The sequence below is a fragment of the Syngnathus floridae genome, chromosome 21 (assembly GCF_059516105.1).
Source record: "Syngnathus floridae isolate MCC-2025c chromosome 21, RoL_Sflo_1.0, whole genome shotgun sequence".
NCBI classification, from domain to species: Eukaryota; Metazoa; Chordata; class Actinopteri; order Syngnathiformes; family Syngnathidae; genus Syngnathus; species Syngnathus floridae.
In genome coordinates, this window is record NC_142433.1 from 8212691 (window position 1) to 8230124 (window position 17434).

A 17434-nucleotide genomic window follows, 5' to 3' on the forward strand; every position below is an offset into this window, starting at 1 on the left:
TATGTAGTTGCATTAAAACCTCTATTTGTGAATATTTGCTCATCTATGTGCTCACGCTCCTCACCAAAATGTATTTAGTTGCATTAAAACCTCTTCATTTGTGAATATTTGCTCGGCTATGTGCTCACGCCCTCACAAAAATCTATTTAGTTACATTAAAACCTCTTCATTTGTGAATATTTGCTTGTCTGTGCCCACACCCCTCTCCCAAATCTGTAAACCAGATTTGTATAGCTAGACATCACTTTCACACTTCACTGTTGTGTTGTTTTCACAATTTGCTCTTATGTAAGGTCTATTTGTATCTTCATTGTTGCACATTAACTGGCTGAGAAGTACTGAACAAAATGTATTTGTGCAATGAACCATGACACTATATCATTACTGTCTTCTTGTTCCAAAGACAGCTGAGATAGGCTCTGGTATACCCACCACTTTGCTGAAGACTCACTTTTGAGAGAAATGAACAGAAGTCCTCACACATTCCACGTTGTTTTAATGTGAAGCCGACAGCGAGGAGGAATGCGTTTCCACTCAAATGGAAGGCATTACGTACAATGCAAACGCACACCCGGCCTATACACATCTAAGCGCTTCTATGTACACCTACGCCTTGCGTTAGATTCAAACATCTTTGCCAAGCAACAAACCTTCCCAAATACAAATTGCATTATGTGCTGACAATTCACATGCGACAGGCCATGCATAGGATGGGAAATAAAATGCCAGACAAATCATTAAAAACACTGCGTGAGACTGCAGCGTTACCTTCAGTATCACTTTGTCACCAGTGTTTGAACATTTCCAGTCCTCAGTTAGTAACTCATCTACATGACTATCAATAAATAAATAAGTTATCATGCATTTGTCTCCGTTGCATGTGTAAATCCAGCGTTCGGCTACTTTATTAGTGGTCATTCCCGTAAAATAATAATGTGAAGCAGTTTACCAATACTTAATGGAAACATGAAACTACAGCACTAAAAAGAAATACGATCACCGCACACCGATGACCAATCAGGAAGAGAAAGGGAAAAAAGTACGACGAAAGGCTTACTAGTACATCATTGTCACACTTTTTCAAGGTGGAGCTACCGCACTAGAAAAGTCAGTGCGAGGGTGTCCGAGACTGGCTCGCTGTTTTAGTTAAGGGCCAGCAAAATCAAGTGAAAACTAAACTGAAAAATATGACCAGAACATAGTACATGGGAATAAGACAAAATATTTGCAAAAAAGACAAACCAAATTGATGTTGCAACCGTCATGAAAAGAAAACCAAGTTGTGATAAATTTAGTATTTAAAATTTGTAATTTACCATCCAAGGTAGACTGCATTTACTGGACGATGTCTTGCGAGTAAATTTTGTGCAATATTTTGCTGGCCCACTGTACCAAAGCGTGAGGTAAGCATGAAGGTAGGAACCAAATCAGATTTTTAAAAATGTTTTTAAATAATGCACCTATCAAGAACAAATGGTTTGGTTTTAACAATGAAAATAGCATTCTTCAGTGTCGGCCAGCCCTGCATTACAGCTCCCCTCGCCCCCCAATGATTATTAAGTCGTGTATAGTGCTACGTGGAACTATTTGCAGCCGGACTACCGCGCAAAGGCGATTGACTAATGCTTAAAGAAACGAGCGTCGGGTGGTTTTTCCGCCGTTGCCATGCAGTTACAATCGGAGGGATGATTCCAGCCGAACGTGGCAAACACGCACGGGAGATAGGACGCGTCTCCAGATGGGACGTCGCCGGCGAGTGACCATTTTGTGTTAGCAGAAGCACACAGGGAGTTTTAAACACGGAGAGTGACCACGAGGGTGCTACTGGCAAAAAACGGTCAGTAAATGAAAGAGCAGAAGGAAGGAAGAGGAGGGAAAAAGAAAGGCCGCCAAAAAGGGAAGAAAGAAAGCCCACTTGCTCCCGCTTTGCTCATTCGCGGGAACGTCCCACGATAGCCAGGATGTAGAGGAATATGTTGACTATGTCTGTGTAGAGGTGGAGGGCGGCGAAGATGTATTCCTCGGGACTCAGAGACAGCTTCTTGTTGCCCAGGAGAAGCTGCGTGTCCACCGCCAGGAACTGAGACAAACGCCCCCAAAAAAAGACGCATTAACCACTTTAAGCGAGTTAAAGTCCCCAGCCCCTTCCAAACTCACGCAGGTGAATAAGAGGGCTCCCAGCGAGGCGTAGACGATGTGCAGGATCTTGTGGCGGATGAACATGCAGAGGATCCCGAAGAGCAGGAGGACAATGAGGCACACGAAGAGCACGCCTTGGCAGGAAGTGAAGTCGTACTTGCTCTGAAGAACGAGACAAGAATGTACATTAGAAAAGCAATCAGGGTTAGCTCATATTCATGGGTGCGGTCTCCACCTGTAGTGAGAAGAGGACCACAGTGAAGCAAACCACGGTGGTGATGCCCACGGCCATAATGACGGTGTCTGTGTCATAGAAGCTGGCGATCATGCCCACCATGTAGGACATGCTCAGGGTCAGAATGGACTACAAGATGACACAGAGGAGGGAGACAAAAAATGTGTCCATAAAGAACTTGTCAACATCTGACCCCCCCACCCCTTTTTTTGGGGTTTTCTTTACCAGCGCAACCAAGTTCCAGGGGTGCCTGCGGCGAAAGTCCCCACAGCAGCTGAGCGCGATTAGGGACACCAGGAAGACCGCGTAGGAGATGTAGTACGTCCACGGGTTGCGACGTACAAACACCTTGGCGTCGTCCACGAAGGTGAACACAGCCACGAAGGAGAAGGTGACCAGCAGCTGCACTGTGAGGACCATGAAAACCTGAGGGAGGTGAAAAAGGTGATCACAAGATGGCACTCAAGGCCCCAAAACAAAAACCTTCTGAATATGCTGTGAGATGACTTTCAAAAAGGGTTTGTGATTGTAGGTTTGCCGACGCAGCAAATTACCTTTCTGATAAAGGCCCGTCGGATGCCTTTGTCCTCAAAGCCAGAGTTGGTAAAGTCCTCATTGTCGTAGTAAGTGGGAGGCACGTCGCCATGGTAACCGGGGCTACCAGCAGGTGCTGGGAAAACAAATGGCATTAACACCAGGACATTCAAACTTGCACATCTGTTTTCTTTGGGCTGTTCACTCACCAGAGGGGTCCCCAGGGAAGCCCGGCTGCCCGGATCCTTGCTGGTAGGGCCCCTGTGGGTAGGGCCCCTGCGGGTAGGGCATCTGAGGGTAGGGCATCTGTGGGTAAGAAGCGGGGCCAAAGCCTGTCTGAGGGAAGCCCGGCTGGCCGTAGCCGGCGGCTGGCGGGTACGGGCCTCCAGGGGCCTGGCTGTAGTTGGGCGGCGGCATGGTGAAGCCCTCCTGCGGGGGGGCATAGACGTTGTTGTGGAGTGGGGGGAAGCCACTCTTGTCCTGGGACATCTTGTGTCAAGCTAGGAAAAGCAGAAATACAGCAACAAATTGAAATGGAGTATTTGACTCTTTTGAATGACAACTTTTGCCCAAAAGGAAACAAAAAGAGCCTCTTCAAAACAAAGTAAAAGCCACATGAACAATTAGCTCTGCAAGCTAATTAGCCACCCATGCACACACGTGCAGGTGCATGCAAAGAGCAAGGACTTGGCAACAAAATGCATGATTAATCTCATTTGGCTTGAGATGAGAGCTGCCATCAAGACAATAAGATGCTGTCAACAGGTGTCAGAAAGACACCCGCCACCGACGACTACACCATTTGTGCCCTGCAACTGGTAATCAGTCAAGGATGTCAACCACCTCCTGTCCTATCCAAAGTCAGCTGGTATAGGCTCCAGCTCACCCATGACTGCAATGAGCACAAGGTTGCTGATGAGAGCAGAACTGTAAAATTGCTTGTAATCTCTTTAACCTAGCATGGCAAACACATGGGTGAAAAATTAATCAATTTAACCGGTACCAAACAAACCATAAGATTGTTCAAACACACGACGAGGTCAATAACACATGGCATTTTAAGATGTTGCAAGTTAACTTGTTTTTGTGTCCAAAGAGCCATTCATAAATAAGTATCAACCATCCTACGGTTTTATAATTTCAACATCACAATATTGACGGAAATGTTGATGCAACCGGATAAAAATAAGCCACTTTGAGCAAAGAGCATCAACGCAGGCTAGGTGGCGTTCTGCACCATTTGGGGAAACGAACACAAACATCCAAACATGAAGCACCCGCAGGGGGCACTCCTCCAGCAACAACGAGGCCTTGCCGTATCAAACGAATGCGACACACGTCGTCGTTTATTGAAAATGAAACAATGTGGAAAAAGGTGGCCGAGAGGAGACTATATGGTAAAGACCTCTTAAAGACGGCGATGAGCGGTTATCCGAGCTAGTGAGCGAACACCGCAAGATGGCCCCGCGATGACGGCTTTTCTGTTATTTTACCTCACGCCCAGTGGACGTTCTGAGGGATTAAAACGTAGTTAACGTTTTCAGCATATTTACAAGCCACGCTTGGATCACTTGACGTTGTTCATTTCTGCTCATGCGAGGCTAAATGTCATCCGGGCGAGTAGCTACTTGCTAAACTCGATGACTGTCGCAAACGGACCAACGAAAAAAAACGCTTATAACGGTTCAAATTTGATCGAGTTGCTGCCATATAGTACGATTATTTACCGTCTACTTCTCCTTCTTCCTGGAACGTTGCTTGGAGGCCGTGTGGTGTTTTGATTTATAATTTCGTCGTCGCTTGAGTGTGTTTGGTGCGGTGGAGTCTGCGACGTCAAATGGTCGTGTGGGTCAGTTGATTACGTCACCTCGCGACGTGGTCACATAACGACATGCGCTGTTGTGACGTCACGTGGGTTGTTTTTGTCATCGCAACCTAAACAGATGAAAGCTTGTGTTTTTTAAATGGCACATTACAAAAAAAATTCAATTTTTCCATTTTCATAGTTTCTACTTCAAGATTTAAATATTTTTTTCATGGGTAAATAAGTCAAACTGTTGTCATCACAAACATTTTATTAACAATACAGGTAATGTTCTACTGATTCATAGAGACCATCCATGGTATTCTCACAAAAGCAAAAAACTCATGGTCTTCTCACAAAGGTCAAAAATTGTTGTCAACATGCTAATTGATCAGAAATTTCATTTTCCTCTCTCACAAAGGTTTGATAAGAAATTGTCCTTTCTTCTTATGAAACCACCTTGAGAAGAATTGGTCTCTTTAAAATGTCCTTGATGAAGCAGGACCACCCCCCCTCACCCCGGCATCCCTGCCGTTAGGGCATAACACACTATTGGTTGCATGTTCGCGCCTGAAGCAGGTTGTCCAGCTCCGTCTTGCTGATGGTTCCGTACGCCTGGCAGTAGCTGCCCAGCTTTGCGCGTGGGTCACCCGCCGCCGCCACGTTGCAGTTGTTCTGGAAAACCTTCTTGCTGAAGCGCGGCGCCGGTCGTCCATCGCGGGCTTGAGAGCCTGAGTGCTGGTTCTGCGCAGGACATGGGTAAAAGAAGAAAGTAGTCTGGAAAGTGCTTGAATAACCACAAATGTTCTCTCGCTCACCGGGTTAGCGTTGGCGATGCTCAGTCCCGGAGGCGATTCGTGCTTGCGTACCAGCAGGTTGTTCTGAGAATGGGCGAATGCCAGGGAGAAAGCCCGGTTTGGGTGCGCCGGGGCCGAGCGACCGCGCTGGATAATCTGGTCCATGGACTTTGGTAAGGAGGAAAACTTTATAGCAATGTTGTAATAAAAGATAAGGGGGAAAAAAATAGACCAGACTTACTGTGTTAGCTCTGTTGCACTCTGTTGGCGACGAGGTGGCACTGTTGCTCCTCTGTCTTGCTCCTCTGGTGCCGGCCGCGTTTGAGTGAAGGAAGCCAACTGGATGAAGACAGTCGGACCTACCGTTTACCTATCTGGTTTGTTGATGCCGGTGGCTAACGTCAGACCTACTTGGGGCGTGTGTGATGGGGTTATAGGTGCATCTGCCCGCGTGGGGGTTCCCTGAAGGGTCCGGCTTGTCCGCAGGAGGCGGCGGTGACGCGTTCTCTGCCTGGCGTGGACTTTCACCTTCGGGCTTTGCGTCCCTTTTCTCGTCTCCTCCCTCCTTTTGGCCATCCCTGACGGTCACGACCTTTGTGGGTTGGAGGAGCCGCAGCATACCCTGATGGCTTTTCCTCTCTCGAATCATCTGCGAGGCAATGTCATGTTTACTTTATGAAGACCACAGAGACTCACAAGTTGTGATTTCTTCCAGTTGGGCAATTTTCTGCTTTTGCTTGCCATTTATATTTTACAATATAGCGTCATTTTTTTTCATTGTGGAATAGATTGGTTACATTTCATTTCATTTCATTTCAATGGGTCCAATTGATTGTGTCTTACTGGCTTGGTCGCGAAAAAACGAAATTCCCGAGATACAATTTTGCTTGTACCTCGTATAATTTGTTGCGGTACTGCTCCACTGATAACTGCACATCGTCATCCAGCGGCAGAATTACGTCGTAGTTGAGCGACGGCTCCTTGCCCGGATTGTGGAACCTGCAACGACGATTTGGACGAGACGGACCGACAATGCAATACATCATCTACCCAAGTCAAGAGAACTCACAATAGTGGCATCAGAAAGGAACGGCGACATGTCATGTTGGTACCTGGCTACGTAAGGATGCCGAAGGGCTTTTTCCGCAGTCAGCCTCTTGTCAGGGTTGAAGACCAGCAAACCCTTGAGGAGGTCCAGGGCGTCGGGGGGCACAGACACCTGTAGGAGGTCCTCTAAAAGAACCTGCGGCCTGGCCGGGGAAGGACAGGTATTTCACATTAAAAAAATCGGAATAGTCAAACTTTTAGGCTGCAAGATAGCAGAACAAAATGGAAAATAAGAACAGTTGTCTTACTTCTGTAATATTCTCTGAATGACCGACGACCCAATTTCAGACTTGACGGCAAGGATATCTGCCAGTTCAAGAGCATTCATTTGAAAATCAAATATTCTGAGTGGGGCCGGCATAGCGCTCACCTTCTGGACACGGGTGCGGTATGGCCCCCATGATCCTCTCGATCTGATTGATGGTTGACGTTCCGGGGAACAAGGCCTTTCCCAGCAACATCTCGCCCAGGATGCAGCCCAGGCTCCACATGTCCACGCCCTTCGTGTACCTTCCGAACCACACTGGTTGTTTGCACCACTTGTTACATGACTGCGATCCCTTCAACGGGTCACGGTCGTACCTGGTAGACCCCAGCAGGATCTCGGGGGCTCGGTACCACCTGGTAGCCACGTACTCCGTCAGCGCTGGGTTTCCAGCATCCTCCTGGTCTTGGTTGAGCGATCGGGCCAAGCCGAAGTCGCACAGCTTGACCACGCAGTCTGAGTCCACCAGCACGTTGGAAGGCTGGGGAAAAAAAATGTTGGACACACATTGTAGCATGATGAGCATTAACTATAATCAAAATGGCTGACTTGCTGAGACATGGCCATAGCTCTGTCAAACTTAGTGGAATGGCACCTTTTGGTCCCGGTGGATGACGTTCCCCGAGTGCAGATATTTGACCGCCTTGAGCAGCTGGTACATGACGTACCGCTTGTGGATGTCCTTCAGTAGTGATCCTTTCTTTATCACTGCATGCAGGTCACTGTCTGGATTAAAAAATTTTTATAAAAATTAAAAGAGGTTACTTTGCCTTTGTTAAAGCACGTCCTGCAGAAGCCTTCCCAAACTCACCCATGTATTCAAAGATGAGATAAATGTCTTTGTCATTTTGTGCCTGGATGACATTTTGGAGTTTGACCACATTGGGGTGATCGCCAAACTCCTGCGCAAATGACAACGATGACAGAACACTTGATGAATTCTGACCCTGTGCCGATATTTTATATTTCTCATTGATATTGGCTTTGGGGCTGAATTCTTGCTTCAGGGGGCGCTACAAAACCAACTTTCCAGGGAAAGTCTGGTTGAACATTAACAGGCAGATAGTGTGTCAAAGCTTTGTACAGAAAAAGGATTATGAACAGAAATAATTATTGACACATTTACTTTATGGGGTTCAAAACAGCAGTGTAACAGTGATTTTTTTTTTTAATTGCAAGGTTTTACCTGCAGTAACATGACTTCTCGAAAGGTCCGCTGTTAAAAAATACAAATGAAAAACAATCAGGATGTAAACTCCGAGCACTCAAGCATCCTGATGATGTAATCATTAGCCAAACATGGGAACATTTGAGTTTCCTGTCTCAAATGAATTACAAAATGGCCCACCTGAGCATCTGTCTTGTTTTTGAAGGCATCGAAAATCTTCTTCACCGCCACAATTTCTCCCGTTTGCCTGTCCACCGCCTTCCAAACGATGCCGTACGCCTACCACATGGACACAAAAAACTATTTGAAATGCGTAAAACAAGTTTTTGCTCCAACGTTAGCTGTTTGTAACTAGCAATTTTGGATGCACTCCCCTCAGGTGTAAAACAGGTTTAGCAACTAGTGACAGTGACACTTAGTAATTAAGGTCCGCATTTTGTGGGGAAGTTAACTCCAGTATGTAGCAATCCCACCATGCAAATGGTTCGTCCTTCAAGTGCAAATAAACATCAAAAAGGAAAAAAATGGAAGGGAAAAAAAAGTTGAACGTTGAACACTTTAAAGGTGTGTGATGCGTTCACGTTCCCTCTGTACAAATGTAAAAGCTACCACTCACCCCTTTGCCAAGTCTTTTCTTTATCTCGTATTTTGTGGAAATGTGATCCTCCACTTCAGGCATGCCCCCGGATTTCACACTTTTGCTCATTTTGAACACTTGCGCACTCCTTCCACAACTGTGCAGCAAAAAGTCGGACGGCAATCGGATGACAAAAGTAATCGCGGCTAACCGGAAGTGGTGACGCGTCTGCAGCCAACAAAGTCGTTATTTTACTCCTTTGGACGCCATTACAATTATATTTGAGCGTTGCGTGGGTCTCTTGGTCGCATTAGTGTCTGTTTAGAAGTTGGAAGTGTTTAGCAAGTCCCGTTAAACGAAGTCGGCCGGTGAGGAGGAGACAAGCAGGTGGAGCCATTTTACATCCGACACTAAACAGCCATTTTAAAGTTACACTTCCCTCCTCGCGGTCAGTTTGTTGCCGATCGGCCGTGTGGCGTTTCGCGACAAGTCGGGGACGAGTCGATGTGGCGGCGGTATGAGCCCGGGAGGTGAGTTTTGTCTCAACTTGTCGTCGTGGAAACCGTGGAAAGCCAGCCAACAGGCGGCGACGACTGCCGTGACGACACGCGTTAACTGTTGTCATGGTGACACGCCTGGCGTAAGAGAGCGGCGCGTATTGCGCAATCCCCTTCTTTCATCATAGTTACTTCACTTCAGTGAAATTCTAAAGAGGAAGATACAATCTGGTTTTCTGTATTAAAGAAACCGAAAAAAGATATGTATATGAGGAATTACTGTAAAGGGATATTATATCTAAAAGAATTAAAGGAGTTAGCTTTGTCGCCCTCAGCTGGTAATAAAGGACAAAGACCTTTTTTTCATCACAAAGAAATTCAACTAAATTCAGTTTCAGAAAACTGTGAAAGGTTTTTTACTTGTTTTAATTTTGTATGAAATATAGAAATGTGTAAAAACAAGAACCACAGTAACATCACATTTTAAGGTATATTTAAACTTTTATTGTTAAAAAGAGTAAGTGTGTATGATTCTAGATGTAATTATCCTAACATTTGTATATACATTTTAATAAATATTTACTGAAGTCGATAAACGGGGGTGGGGGGCCTGATTAGCTAAAAGAAGACATTGAGAAATCCAACATATTACTGTACATGAATTACATTAATCGTTCCAGGTATTAATAGGATACAAAGCCTAATTACTTAAATTATTTCCCTGTCATTTTGATGACAATAATATTGTAGGAAGAAAGAAGGGAATAATAAAGAGTACCAAATATCAATAAGGACACACGGAAAGGTCATGTAACCTTAACAAAGACGAATAGCTCAAGAAGAGTGCAGGAAGCGGTTGAAGGCGTTATAGGCCGACTCCAGGTCAAAGAGCATCTGCCGCACTTGGCTGTCGTCCAGCTCGTCTGAGGCTGACATGCTGCTCAGGGTACTTAACCTGATGACATGAAAGATGCAGTGAACATGGCGCCAGCTTGCTCGCAAAATGAACGCCGGCTTGCCAGCGACGTTGACTCACCACCGGCTGACTTTGTCCTTAGCCTCCGAATCGGGAGGCATGTTGCTCATTCGGTTCATGGTCTCCATCAGCTCGCGCAGATCCGGTTGGATCTAATGCAAACAGAGTTAAACATTCAAGCTTTATAATTCTGTTGATAACCAAAACAGCAGCACCTATCAAGGCACAATATCAAGTGTGGAAACAATGCTGTATTGAAGATAATCTGAGGAGAGGTATAAGGAGAATTTAGTGACAATTAGCTTTCTCGTAAACCTGCAGACCCGCCTCCGCCTACCGTTTTACTTAGAGTCAAAGTCTTGGGACCTACCTCGTCCATGGCTCTGATCTCCAATCTCAGCTTGTCCATGACGGTGATAAACAGCTAAAAAACCAAGTGGAAAAACAAATACGCAAGTGAGGATCACCTCGAGAAAACGAGACCATTAAATTTTTAAATCTCCTCGCATGAGTGTCCCATCTGGACTGATTGAAGAGGGGACATACAGAAACGATGTCGGCAATGCAGCGGTTCAAGTTGCCCTTGTCGTCCTTGATGGTGATTGGCCGATCCTCCTTGATCCTTTCCATGGCTAGCGGGCAATCTAGCTAAAAGAGGAGAAAAGGATCAGCATAAGTACATCATTAGCGTTAGCAGCAGTAAAAAAACAAAATCAAGGTTAACAATAAATAAGTGTGTGACGCTATACAGCAGAACACCCCAAATCAAACACAATTAACTTTTGCCAGTGATCCTTTTCACCCACTATGGAATTCAACATAAACATGACGTAATCATCTCGTAGCAAAGTGCCACATCAATAAGTTATCTTTTATATTTGATATAATTTTGGAAAACTTACTCTGTACTTGCGGCAGAAGTCGTCGATTGAGCCCACGTCGGAGCCCTGCACCTGTTTGAAAGCCGCCTTGTACTGTACCAAAAGTCTGGAACACGAGCCGGTGTACCTACAAAAAAAAAGGCATCCCGGTATCAACAGAGACAACAAAGTCAAGACATTTTCAAATCCCAAATTCCCAACTCACTCATTGGGTGTGACGCAGTCTTTGATGTAGGCTTTCTCCAACGCCTGCAAGGTCTTGACAACAGCAAATAACTCCGCCATGTTGTCATACCTTCATGAAGAAGCATCCCACGGTGATTATGAACCTTCACATCAATGGGGAGGGAGCATCATGTGACACTTACTTTTCTCTTTCTCTTGCATTTTTGTACAATTTCACCTCCTGGAATGATGAAAAAAATAAACATATGTGGTCACATTATTTGAGATAAACTGTGAATATGCTCAACTTTTACCTCGTAGAGCTCAGGTTTATTGGGTGCAGATCCTGGAAGATGAAGCCACAACTTCAGATGTGTTTTATACATATGACATTGACATTTGCTATTCATTATTTGCAAATGTCCTTATTATAGGACTATTAACTTGTTATTTTTAAATAAAAGGCACCTTACCTCCTCCCATGCTGCCTGTAACCGGAATGCCATGAAACATGTTTGATGAATCAACTTTATCTAAGGAAATAAGGATTTGTGTCACTGTTTGGCGTGTTAATGAATTTTATATTCAGTCCAATCTCTAAATCATTATTATTAACACGTCACGGAAGTAGCATGCCGCCACGTACGACTAAGCTCGCTAATTCGAAACGATGATAATCCTATTAAAAACTTTGAATTTAACAGCAACACGAAAAAAAAAACTGTTGAAGAATGCCAACAAGCGAGCAGCTTGGCGCCTCGTTTGTTACAGTAAACCGGTTAGCTTGAAATTAGCTTCCAGTGCTATTTCGTAACAATGGCCAATAAAATTGCCATGACTTGAAATATGTAGTTAAAAGCTAACTTTTTGTGCCTTTTTATTTACGTCAAAACCGGTAGGTTGTCTCATGTGTCTTTAATTTGTCAATGTTAGATTTAGAACCGAAAATATATACGTTCAAAAGAGACGCTTACCCTTTTCCGTGTCGCTGCTGTGACGTCAAACTAAACGCACCCTGCTACCAGGACCAGAAAAGTTGTGTCCAACGCGCCTGAAAGAAATTCAACTATTATTTTCTTTAAATTCACATTCTCGGACGGTTAAAATTAGCATTTCAATTTCCTGAAACCCGACAATACTACAGGCCAGTGTTGTTATCAAGCCGGTTCATGCATATGGGCCCCACGCGTTATTTGGGGCAGTCAAACGTCAGGGTCAGCCTGTCGCCACGGCGCCAGACTCAAACAACGAAGACAAAAAAAAATCGACGTCAACGAGAAAAAGGTAAACCTAAACACAAATTAACATTTTAACGTAGAGGTTGAACAGTTTTCATGTTTGTTTAAGTTGGTTAAACAGTTACTTTGTGACTATCATTCCGAGTGTTTCGAATTGACAGGTACCTTTTGTCATTATTTCTAGTGGACGTAGTCAAGCCCACCAACTGTCGATTCGCAGAAGTAATAATATTTCAAAATATATTTCCCGAGGCTGCCACGATGAAGACATCCAAAAGGCTTCAGTCGAAACCTGCCCTTGAAGAATGTGGCGTGTGGTTGGACACGGTGGAGCTCAAAGGAAGAGCTAAACAGGTTAGGCGATAGCAAATAAGACGCGAATAAGACATTTAACCAATTTTAATATATATATATATATATATTTTTTTTTGCAGAAAAAATCCGCCTGGCCCATCTTCAAAATGCTCAATCCGCTTGCTAAAGGTGCTGGCTACTGTTTGGCTGCGGTGTTCAACTTCACGCAAACCAAGATAGAAATGCCAAAGACCAAACAGAGCTCTATATCCAGCTACTTTCCACCTCGAAATAAATCTGTTCTGGCATCGGGAGGAAAATGGGAGAGCAAGACAGACGTCGAGATGCGCAAAGACAACGCTCACAAGAAAAAAAATCCTAACATTCACTGTGAAATACAAGGAGAGCAATCATTTGAGATGGAAGAGGACATCCAGTGCAAAGTCCGAGAGGAGGAACTGCACGAGATTGACAGTAGCCAAGGATCCTCTATTCTGTTACCCCAAACGTTAACAGACTTCGACCTAAGCAAAGACGAAAAGGCCTTTCGGATGGAGGAGAAAAGCAAAACGTCCACTCAGAACGCACTTCAACTTGCTCACTCTTCTCATGACGACGAGAAAGAAAACAGACACTTCACAGAGTCGTTTTCTCCCCCGAGGAAGCGAGCGAAGCAGCGCGACGATGAGGATAGCCTGGCCTCGATGTTCACGCAGGACTCCGACGGATTTCGGGTGATTGCTCACCGAGCTCAGAGGAGTCCCTTCCAAAAGCGCAACGGCAACGATGGGATGAATGTTTGACGCACTCTTCACACAAGACACTGAGGGGAATTTGGTTATTAAACACTGACACCATGGAACTGTGAACGCATTTTAATTTGTAAAAAGACATTGTTTTGCTTTTGAGGTTTTTCTTTTGAAGACACATTGGAATTGTGTTAAGTACACTAAGGCAGTGGTCCCCAAACCCGCGGACTGGTTCGTGGGTCACTTGGTACCGGGCCGCCAAGCCGCACAGGAAAAAAATTAATAATTTTTTTTTTTATCGACAGTCAATTCATTCTGGTCAAGATGGTCACGTGACATGTTTCCCCAGTCGAGCCCGCAAAGCTAGATTTATTTTGAAAAATATTTAAAAAATGGGCAATTCTCTCCCAATTACATTTGTCGCTGTGTCTCTTGACACAAGACGCTCGGCTCGGTCACATGACATGTTACCCCAGTCGATCCCGCAAGGCAAGCAAAAATGAGCAAGAAACGGAAGTTGGGAAAGCTTCTTCGGAAAGGGAAAAAAGCCCAATGAGGAGACTGAAGAAGAAGAGGTGAACACTTCTAAGAAAAGGAAAGCTGCATTTAAAAGAACATTTCTGGAGTCCTTAAAATATGGATTTATTGCCACAGGTGACTAATGCGCCAAGCGCACTCGGCATATGTGTCAACAGGCTAGCTAATGAAGCAATGAAGCCTTCAAAACAGCTTCGGCACATGGAGACCAAGCATCCTGCATTAAAAGACAAACTTTAACCACTTTAGGTGTCATTGTGTTCGATTACGCCTGGATGGGACCGGCTCGTTTCTGAGAAATGAGCTCGGTGCTCCCAATAATTCAATGTAATGGTGAGTTTTATGTGGTTAATATTTGTTTTTATGCCAGTCGATTCATTTTATTTAATTGTATTTATATATTTATTATAAATGTATTGTTTGTTTATATAGATTTATTATTTAATTACGTAAAGGCCGGTCCGCAAAAATAGTTCTGACACGTAACCGATCCGTGGCACAAAAAAGGTTGGGGACTGGTGATGTGCATTCCAGTTCTTTTAAGTGAACTGAATCTTTAGAATCAGTTCACTCAAAAGATTCGTTCTAACAAATCGTCAAAAACCGAAAGTTTTCGGAATGAGAAATATGCAAGTGCGCATCTCGTGAATATTTGGAATACGTCAAAAGTGGAATGGAGTGATTCGGTTGAATTATGTGGAAGGAGTAGCATGACAGAAAAGTGAGGAGAATAAAATAGAATAACTAGAAAATGCAATTTAAAGTTAAAGTTAACTTTAAAGTTAAAGTCCCAATGATCGTCACACACACATCTGGGTGTGGTGAAATTTGTCCTCTGCGTTTAACCCATCCCCGTGTGATTTTGATCCATCCCCTGGGGGACAGGGGAGCAGTGAGCAGCAGCAGTGCCGCGCTCGGGAATCATAATGTGATCTAACCCCCCAATTCCAACCCTTAAAGGCCCAGAGACACCGGTATATGTATAAATCGGTTTTAGTTATCTTATGGGCTTATAAATATAAATTGACGATCGAAACAACGAAAAGGAAGCTGTTGCTCTGAGAAATATAATTTAAATTTGCCGCGCAGACGAGTTTGACTGCACCGAGCCGCCAGCCGGAAGTGACGTCTCATGACGTCTCAAGTTGTACGCGTTTAGCTTCAGTGAATGTAAACAAAAAGAGAAGAGGAGCCAGCGCGGAGACGTCCGGCCAGGCTTGCGGCCAACCCAGCTCGCCCAGCCGTGCCTTCCATTCTCCTGGCGTACGTTCGTTCGCTGGACGTCAAGATGGGTTGCGTTCGCCTGATAGGATCCACGAACCGGACAGTGCGTACCTGCTGTGTGCTCCTGTCCACAGTGGCCTGGTTGACTGTCATCTTTCCGGACTCTGCTGTACATCGGGAGCGGCTAGCGTGCTATCACTCTTATTGTTCATTGATGTTGACTTCTTATTTTATTTTTCCTGTGTTGTTTACTTGTATGTGCGTTGTGAACTCTGTCTTGTCACCCTGGGATTGTGAGAAATGTAATTTCGATCTCTTTGTGTGTCTTGACATGCGGATGAATTGACAATAAAGGAGACTTTGAGACTTTGACTTTGAAAAGTATGCCGAAGCGTGACGGGAGGGGCACAATTCAGAAAACGTGCTCAGCTCGTCGAAAAAATGTGATTTAAGCAATTGAAGTGAATTTTGAACTTTAGGCGTATCTGTATGTTGCATTAGATGATCCAATAGTAGCAGTAAGACTATCAAACTATATTTGCTGTACAGAGAAGCTTTAGTTTCAGTAGTGTATAAGTACTTAGTAGAAGATAGAAGGGCCAGTTGTCCGTGACCAGGGAGAATTCAGTTTCAGCAATGTGTGCAATCCTATAATAAGGTAAAGTGTCGTCCATCACCAACAGCGCTGGTCAAGATCTCCTTTTTAGGACTGAAGTAAACTAGTAGATTGAAAACTACAGCTGTGACCCAAAGCCGTGACATTAGCTTCTTGTCAGGTATAAAAGCTACCGGCCTGACAAGAGGGGGGGTCGCTCTAGCTCAGGAGTGTCAAAGTCAAATGGACGGAGGGCCAAATAAAAAAATTAGCTACAAGCCGAGGGCCGGACTGATCGAATGTTCATTGAAATTTTTTTAAATGACGCATATAGTCTAGTGAACCTAATTGAACCTACTGAAAACTTAACAAATATATTCCAATATGATCAGATAAATAAAGCAATATTTTCTTATGGCTCTGTCAATAATCTTTAATTTTCAACAGACACAAACGACAAATTTCCTTTATATAAAAATCCCCATAACATGAACATTAAATGAAAGAAACCTTTATTGTTTAAGGCACCATCAGTAACCTATATTTCATATTTTAGCAAAAGTGGGCTAAATTTACTTCAAAAAAAAAAATAATAGCAATTTTCTATCATCCACGCAACTGAAATATTTTTAAAATGTAATTGGATTGAAATACAATAAAATAAAGTGCAAAAATCTATTAATCAAAAGTAACATGCAGTGAAAACAAATATTAAACTTTAACTTTTAAACTTTCTATTTTAGCAAAAGTGGGCTAAATTTACTTCAAAGAAAAAAATAATCCGCGTCTTTCGTTTCATAATGTCGTCTCAGATTATACTCTTTCAGTACCGCCACACTTTCTCCACACAGAAGACACAGGTTTTCCTGCTACCTCCGTGAACATATACTCCGACTCCCACCTTGTTTGAAACCCCCGGTTCTCAGTGTCCACCTTCCTTCTTGCCATTTTTGATGGGTATCTGAAAGTTAATTTTACAGTTATGCTGACGACTGCTGTGCTAATAATAAACACTGAAATGAAGCAGCATACTGCTCGGTGCGTCACCGTTGCATTGTGGGTGAAATGAAGCAGCATACTGCTCGGTGCGTCACCGTTGCATTGTGGGAAATGTAGTATTGGTGCTTGTAAAAGATCTGCAGGTTGCCGGCTTGCTGCGGTCTGCGGGCCGGTTCTAATAATAAATCAAGATCATCCCAGGGGCCGTAAAAAACCTTCTCGCGGGCCGGATGTGGCCCGCGGGCCTTGACTCTGACATATGTGCTCTAGCGGGTGCCAGCGGTCTCTCATTCCAGCGGGGGCTCGCTCTAGCGCGGGCTCGCTCGCTCCCTCTTTTGGGGGGGGGCTTTTTTACATCCATGCCTTGGGCCACTCAACTTTTTGGAAAGACTTCACTCTGACATCGGTTGAATAAAATCTTTTCCCAATCAGCCGTGGTCCCTGAAGTGCTTATTTGTCTGGAAACAGACACCGACAACCGAGTGTTTTTTGGAGACCAGCGAAGCAACTAAAACCATATACCACATTTTTGGCGTCACGAACAGGATTAGTGTTCTCCAGGGGACCGTCCCGTCCGCTCTCTCCGCGAGCATCCAGCGGCCGGTCGACGACCGGTATTGAGGTGAGTTGCTTGCACTCAAAGTCGCCGCAGC

The 17434-nt window shown here is 44.4% G+C and overlaps 4 protein-coding genes across 5 annotated transcripts; 1 reads left to right on the top strand and 3 right to left on the bottom strand.

The window, feature by feature from the left end:
- Positions 1-479: 479 nt before the first annotated feature.
- On the bottom strand, positions 480-4802 carry grinaa (glutamate receptor, ionotropic, N-methyl D-aspartate-associated protein 1a (glutamate binding)). The gene is made up of 7 exons (XM_088364307.1): positions 4636-4802; positions 3118-3408; positions 2929-3044; positions 2600-2800; positions 2375-2503; positions 2158-2301; positions 480-2080 (listed from the first exon to the last, which is right to left on the bottom strand). Exons 2-7 carry the CDS (start codon positions 3395-3397, stop codon positions 1931-1933), a joined length of 1020 nt encoding a protein of 339 aa, XP_088220433.1. The 5' UTR covers positions 3398-3408; positions 4636-4802; the 3' UTR covers positions 480-1930.
- A 163-nt stretch (positions 4803-4965) lies between these two features.
- Positions 4966-9223, bottom strand: mapk15 (mitogen-activated protein kinase 15). Of its 2 annotated transcripts, none has more exons than XM_088364289.1 (14): positions 8666-9223; positions 8230-8328; positions 8068-8097; positions 7693-7783; positions 7477-7607; positions 7199-7362; positions 6987-7126; positions 6865-6922; positions 6622-6759; positions 6403-6508; positions 5921-6158; positions 5751-5848; positions 5531-5677; positions 4966-5456 (listed from the first exon to the last, which is right to left on the bottom strand). In XM_088364289.1, the coding sequence occupies exons 1-14, from the start codon at positions 8753-8755 to the stop codon at positions 5262-5264; spliced, it is 1725 nt and encodes a 574-aa protein (XP_088220415.1). In that variant the 5' UTR covers positions 8756-9223; the 3' UTR covers positions 4966-5261. The 2 variants fall into 2 exon arrangements, with proteins under 2 accessions (XP_088220415.1, XP_088220416.1); XM_088364290.1 differs by lacking the exon at positions 8666-9223 and adding an exon at positions 8523-8638.
- A 381-nt stretch (positions 9224-9604) lies between these two features.
- vps28 (VPS28 subunit of ESCRT-I) lies at positions 9605-12194 on the bottom strand. Its single transcript, XM_088364321.1, has 10 exons — positions 12120-12194; positions 11619-11678; positions 11460-11491; positions 11349-11386; positions 11186-11275; positions 11002-11107; positions 10646-10747; positions 10470-10523; positions 10160-10251; positions 9605-10078 (listed from the first exon to the last, which is right to left on the bottom strand). The coding sequence occupies exons 2-10, from the start codon at positions 11656-11658 to the stop codon at positions 9958-9960; spliced, it is 675 nt and encodes a 224-aa protein (XP_088220447.1). The 5' UTR covers positions 11659-11678; positions 12120-12194; the 3' UTR covers positions 9605-9957.
- Positions 11994-16197, top strand: aunip (aurora kinase A and ninein interacting protein). The gene is made up of 3 exons (XM_088364310.1): positions 11994-12429; positions 12568-12737; positions 12818-16197. The coding sequence occupies exons 1-3, from the start codon at positions 12315-12317 to the stop codon at positions 13478-13480; spliced, it is 948 nt and encodes a 315-aa protein (XP_088220436.1). The 5' UTR covers positions 11994-12314; the 3' UTR covers positions 13481-16197.
- Positions 16198-17434: the final 1237 nt, after the last annotated feature.

Bases quoted from the DNA above. Each gene is read 5' to 3' on its own strand.
- grinaa (XM_088364307.1), bottom strand. From the start codon at position 3,397: ATGTCCCAGGACAAGAGTGGCTTCCCCCCACTCCACAACAACGTCTAT. The intron at 3,045-3,117 runs GTGAGTGAACAG...TTGTTTTCCCAG, and splicing joins CTTCCCTGGGGACCCCTCTG to CACCTGCTGGTAGCCCCGGT. The intron at 2,081-2,157 runs GTGAGTTTGGAA...CGTTTGTCTCAG, and splicing joins GAGCCCTCTTATTCACCTGC to TTCCTGGCGGTGGACACGCA.
- mapk15 (XM_088364289.1), bottom strand. From the start codon at position 8,755: ATGAGCAAAAGTGTGAAATCCGGGGGCATGCCTGAAGTGGAGGATCAC. The intron at 8,329-8,665 runs GTGAGTGGTAGC...TCCATGTGGTAG, and splicing joins AGAAAAGACTTGGCAAAGGG to GCGTACGGCATCGTTTGGAA. The intron at 6,923-6,986 runs GTGAGCGCTATG...TTGAACTGGCAG, and splicing joins ACCGCACCCGTGTCCAGAAG to ATATCCTTGCCGTCAAGTCT.
- vps28 (XM_088364321.1), bottom strand. From the start codon at position 11,658: ATGTTTCATGGCATTCCGGTTACAGGCAGCATGGGAGGAG. The intron at 11,492-11,618 runs GTAAGGTGCCTT...TTCATCTTCCAG, and splicing joins TACAGGCAGCATGGGAGGAG to GATCTGCACCCAATAAACCT. The intron at 10,079-10,159 runs GTGAGTCAACGT...TCATGTCATCAG, and splicing joins AAGGACAAAGTCAGCCGGTG to GTTAAGTACCCTGAGCAGCA.
- aunip (XM_088364310.1), top strand. From the start codon at position 12,315: ATGCATATGGGCCCCACGCGTTATTTGGGGCAGTCAAACGTCAGGGTC. The intron at 12,430-12,567 runs GTAAACCTAAAC...CATTATTTCTAG, and splicing joins TCGACGTCAACGAGAAAAAG to TGGACGTAGTCAAGCCCACC. The intron at 12,738-12,817 runs GTTAGGCGATAG...TTTTTTTTGCAG, and splicing joins TCAAAGGAAGAGCTAAACAG to AAAAAATCCGCCTGGCCCAT.